We start from the raw sequence: 5,450 nt of genomic DNA on the forward strand, positions 1-5,450 counted from the left end.
AGAAGCTGACCAGTAGTAGTGGTAGGCTGGGATAGGTTTCTGAGTGAAAGACATTGTCAGATTGCTCTGGAGACGGCGTTTTAAATGACGTTTCATGTTACTCTTATTAAATCTACATTCTACTTTCCATTAGAGGAGAAAACCAGTATATTCGAGAAAAATCCATTCGTGTGAAGGTAAAGAAGAAGTAAATGTGGTTTAGAGAGGACTCAGAGTTACTAATGCTATTATATTGAAATGTTTGTTCAGATAATGCCTTCTCTCCCACAGTGCTCTCCCCACCTCTGACATTCCCAAGCTGCTTGATCTTCCTGTTTACTGTAATCTTGCTTCACTGGGAATTACTTCTGTCTTCTCAGAGACTGTCTTCCCCAATATAGGAAGGACTTGCTTATTTATTTAGTAGTGGTATTGAACATATTAGTGACTTTGGTTTTCAATTTACACACACACACACACACACACACACACTGAAAACAATGCTGACCTGTAGGAGATTCTGAACTATGTGTTACTCATGGAAATTTCTGTAATTTTGATAAGACGTTTTGAGTTGTAATTCCAGATGGCTTGGTTTTAATAATATCTGCTATGGCTGCATTTGGAAGTTAGGCCTAAGTATCCAAGTGGAATGTATTCAGTGTTGGAAATGCAACTTTCTATAAATTAAATGTGTAGTTCAGATAAGTTAATGTAAAATAATACCTAGACCCAAACTAGGGTAAGCATTGCAAAGGAACAAGAACAGATGTGAGAGAGAGCAAGATGGGATGTAGAAAGTACTTTCTAGTAGTAGGGTGGGAATTCTATAAGAAGCAACCTAAAGCTTCTCAGATTTGTAACTAGTAGAGCTTTGATAAGGGATTCTCCTTCACTCCCAGTTGCTTTAGTTTCTTCTGTACAACCTTTGAGAACTTGCTAATGAAAATGGGTAGGGGCCTCACCATTCCTTCCTTTCTTAAGTGGTCACCTTTGCCACAGTTGCAGTGTGTGCTCCTTGAGCCCTTTAAGCAAGCGGTAGCTTCTCCCTGCTGTCTTCCAGCTCTAATCTCCTTATAGGTGTAGCGCCATGGTAACAGGCCCAGCCCAGAGCCCGGAAACCTTGTTTATGTCACCTGAGGGGCTAGATGCAGCCTGAAGGAAGAGAAGGAGTACTACCTATCCTGCAGCCTGTTTGGATGAAGATGACCTCTTATTCTGTTGTTTGTGTTTCCGTTTTGCTTCTGTTGAAGACTTGAAATAACACCTGGAAAGCATTTATCCAAAGATGTTATCAGTAACCGCAGGCAGCAGGGAAACCATCTTCTGTTGGTTCCTGTCTTCCAAAGAGAGAGTTGTTTTCTGAGATATAGTTCAGAAAGTGACTTGCTACACCGTGACATGTGGCACCGCTATGATCTGGGGTTGCACTGCCAGGTGGCTGTACAATTGCTTCATGTAGGTAGACGTTTATTTTGTTTGAAATAACATTAATTTATGTTTTAGAATTTTTTCCTAGAGAATTTAAAAATTAAAAGCCTTTTGTTGTATCTCCTTCTATTTTAAATATGCCTTTAATCTTTCCTGTTGAGATACTCACCCCGAGTGTGAGAGGCTTTCCCTCCAGCAACTGCTCTGGGAGGAATGGACTAGAATTGTTTTAGATTTGTTTAGGAAAAATTATAGTGTTCCCTTGCCTCAACCAGGCTTCCTGTGTAACATATTGGGAAAGGTTGTATTGTAATTAAACTTAATTTTTTTTATAATTAAGCATTTACAGTTAATGTGTGTGCTAAATTTGAAATATATAATATGCCATTGACTTATCCTATAGGAAAAAAGAAAATAAATGTGTACTGTTACATTGTTACATATTGTACATATAAAACATTACCTGACATTTGTCCCTTTTTGATATACTTGGTATTATCAATGACAAATACAAATATTGACTTTTTTACTTTAAAAATGGCTGACCATCAGAACATATACTGTCCAGTTTTATTTGGTTTCTGTGGAAAGAAGAATGGCCTAAAATTTGTTTTACTTAAGATGTCTCTTATTTTATGGAGCTTGATTAAACAATGTTAGAATGGAGACAGAAGGGAGAGAGCAGCCTTTAGTGCTAATTTCCTATATCTTATTACTTTATAATTTAACTAAAAACTACTCTGGCAGTAAGTATTTCAGTTCCTTTTCATGTTAACATAATTATTTCAAGGAAGTCAATGAAGCTGCTTACTTAATGTGTATTACAAAAACAAATGTCTTTACACAAGGCCTTTCTTTTTATCCTTATTACTAAGTATTTCTTCTTAATATATGTATTTCACTTTGGGCGTTTTCAGGCAATAAATATTGTAATTATTGAGTAGAACCGTGTGGCCATCCTGCTCTGGATTCAAGAGTATTATGCTTCATATTGTTTGACTCCATTAATTCTTTCCAGAGGAAGGCAGTGAAGTACTGGCTCCTGCAGTGACCAATCGTGATTCCCAGCATTCTTTCTAAAACAACTGGGAAACTAAATCAGCCAGGATCTCCTAACAGTGTTGACAAAGATCTATTCTTCTAGATGAGAGATTGCACATTTTTTTCATGGTGGGAGGTTTCTTCAAGGCATTTTATTCTTGATTCATATCTGTACACTAAAGCATGGCCAGAACTTGGAACTTACCAGAGAAGAATTTCCTATGTGATAGCAATCAGGCCTTCTGATAGACAGGGCCTTGTGCTAGAAAGTATTGTATTGACTCTCTGCATGTTTGTGTCTATGTTTATTCTGCCAAACCACAAAGAAAGAAAATGAGAATTCCATCATTTATTTTATCAACAATACAAGAAAATAAAGCTATAGCATTTTTAAAAAAGTCTTATGATAGTATCTTTGCATTAAAAAGTATATATAAGATAGCCTTGAGTAGTTACACATTTCTCCACCTTCTAAGATAGGAATAAGGATGAAAATAATGTCTACAGCAGAGCTTTGAATTAAAACCTCTCCCAAAAAAAAAAAAAGTAAAATTATAGAATGTTTTTATGCTTTATTGAAATAAGTATGTATGCTCATGTACTCAGGGTCTTCAGAAAGTTCATGGAAAATGTATATTGCAGTGAGACTCTGTATGAATTTCTAAATTTTCTGTACCAAAGGAAACTCATAATTCTGTTTCTCCACAAATTTTCTGATGTCTCTGTGTGTGTGCGCACACGCACGTGTGTGTGTGTGTGTGTGTGTGTCTGTGTGGTTTATATGTGCCACAGGAATATAATTACTAGAGCCATAGGCTATTAATTTGTTTATTTATTTTTTCTTTTAGGCATTTGTACATTCGTTGTTAGCCTCCATTGTATTAGGCCTTTATTTCCTGGTTGGTCAAGGCAACACTACCTTAAATATCTTTTTCTACATTTAGGTCTCGTGGGCTGCCTAAGCTAAAAGAGTCCCGTTCCCACGAATCCTTGCTGAGCCCCTGCAGTGCGGTGGAATGTCTGGATCTCGGTAGAGGGGAGCCCGTATCAGTGAAACCTCTCCATAGTAGCATCCTTGGACAGTGTGTGTGTCTTGAGGTAATAATAATAATAGTAATAATAATAATAAAGAAGGAAAAGCAGTTAATTGGCCAGTAGTATTTTTTTCAAGTAATTTTGTGATTTAATTACTGTGGTATGGATGATTTCATTATCTTAACTAGTTTTCGTTTGCTAGAAATTACCAACTTATAAAGGAAAAGCTGAAAATTTCTTACTCTAATATTTGTAATTAAAGTTATTAATGATAGCATCTCATTCCTTTCAGCCTCGTCTGCCTTCCAAAATGTCGATTTCTTAATACATTCTTAGCAAAGGTCATAAGACTGATAATAACTTATTAAATTAGCACACCAATATTTTTAGTATTGACATCACCCTTCATGTTAATATTTTTTTTCCTGAAACCTAAAGTCCCCAATGTTAATGTTTGTTTGAGAAAATTTTCCTAACTACAACATGAGCAGTTTGAGACACGGTACCATGTCTTATTTATTTTTGTAATTCTCACACTTAGTTCAGTCCCTGGCCCATTGTAGGGACTTAATCAATGAAGGAACAAATTACCTTTCACCAGAAATTTTGACTATCATTTTTATAAGGTAATTGCTCCTTTCCAAATTTAGCGTATAACAATTGGCCATTTACAATTTAAATTTGAAAATAAATAAATATATATAATTATTACAGTAAGAATTTGATTAGTTAACAAGAACTTATTAAGTGACTAGTGATAAATTATATGCTAGATGTTGTAGAAGTTGAAAGATGTTTGGTTTCTGTTCTTATGGACCAGCACGTGCCCCCAAATTTATAATATAATCAATATATGTAACTTAAAATTTTATTTAATTTGAGGGAACCAGCAGTTAGCGTAATGGCTATGTCGTTGGACTCCCATGTAGTCGACCATGGTTCGCGTCCCGGACCCGGTGGCTTAAACTCACGCCGAGCGCGTGTGCGTGTGTGCCCAAGATCCCGAGAGGAGAATGGAGGAGAATGGAGAAGGGATTGCTGCGTGACCATCCCCCCTGGGGGGTGATTTCTCGCTTTCTGTCTCTCTGTCTGTCTCTGTCTGTCTGGCGAGCACACGTGCCCTATAGTGAAAACCTCTCAAAAAAAAATTTTTATTTAATTCAAATATTTCAACCTGTAATCTAACAATTGCCTATGAGAAGGCCTAACCCATGGCCTGGTAGTTAAGAGAACAGGATCCCACATGGTCAATCATGGTTCAAATCCTAGCCCTGATAGCTTAAAAAACACACCAGGCATATGCGCATACATACCCAAAATCCTGACAGGATGTAGAAACAGTGGAGAAGAGATTGTGGCATGGCTATACCCCATTGAGGAGTGTCTTCTCCCTGGTAGAAGGGAGGTAGCTGCTGTACTAGGCAAATATAATCTGATCTGATCCACTAGTTTATAACCTGAGATTGAGTTAATATATGAACAGACTTTAGCAATTTAGGGCAGGTCATTTACTAGTGTTCTTTTTTATAGACATTACTTGAACTTGGGACCAGCAGTTGGCATAATGGCTATGTTGCTGGACTCCCATGTAGTCAACCATGGTTTAAGTCCCAGATCCTGTGGCTTAAACTCACGCTGGGCACATGTGTGTGCATGCCCAAGATCTCTAGAGGAGAATGGAGGAGAAGGGATTGCAGTGTGGCCATCCTCCCAGAAGGTGATTTTTCACTTTCTGTCTCTCTGTCTTTCTGGCGTGCACGTGCCCTATAGCAAAAACCTCTCCAAAAAAGAAAAAAGAAATTACTTGAACTTTTTCATATTTGCAGAGCTTGGTTCAATATATACTAAGTCCCAGTTTATATACTAAGCATATAGACAATTGCTTCTTTTCTTTCTTTCTTTCTTTTTTCTTTTTCCTTTTTTTTTTTTTTTTTTTTTTTTTTTTTTTTTTTTTTTGGGGCTCG

At 36.9% G+C, this 5,450-nt stretch overlaps 1 protein-coding gene and 1 pseudogene across 1 annotated transcript in view; both read left to right on the forward strand.

Moving 5' to 3' along the window:
• The window catches only part of LOC102482886 (serine/threonine/tyrosine-interacting protein-like), an 8,157-nt pseudogene extending 7,019 nt beyond the window's left edge, over positions 1-1,138 (forward strand).
• RASAL2 (RAS protein activator like 2) overlaps positions 1-5,450 on the forward strand; it is a gene marked incomplete at its 5' end in the record, with an annotated part of 117,190 nt that overhangs the window by 46,766 nt on the left and 64,974 nt on the right. Inside the window, 1 exon segment of the mRNA XM_014583895.2 lies at positions 3,396-3,533. Coding sequence (XP_014439381.1) covers positions 3,396-3,533 — 138 coding nt within the window.

Source organism: Tupaia chinensis, unplaced genomic scaffold, assembly GCF_000334495.1.
Source record: "Tupaia chinensis unplaced genomic scaffold, TupChi_1.0 Scaffold000074_1, whole genome shotgun sequence".
Taxonomy (NCBI): domain Eukaryota; kingdom Metazoa; phylum Chordata; class Mammalia; order Scandentia; family Tupaiidae; genus Tupaia; species Tupaia belangeri.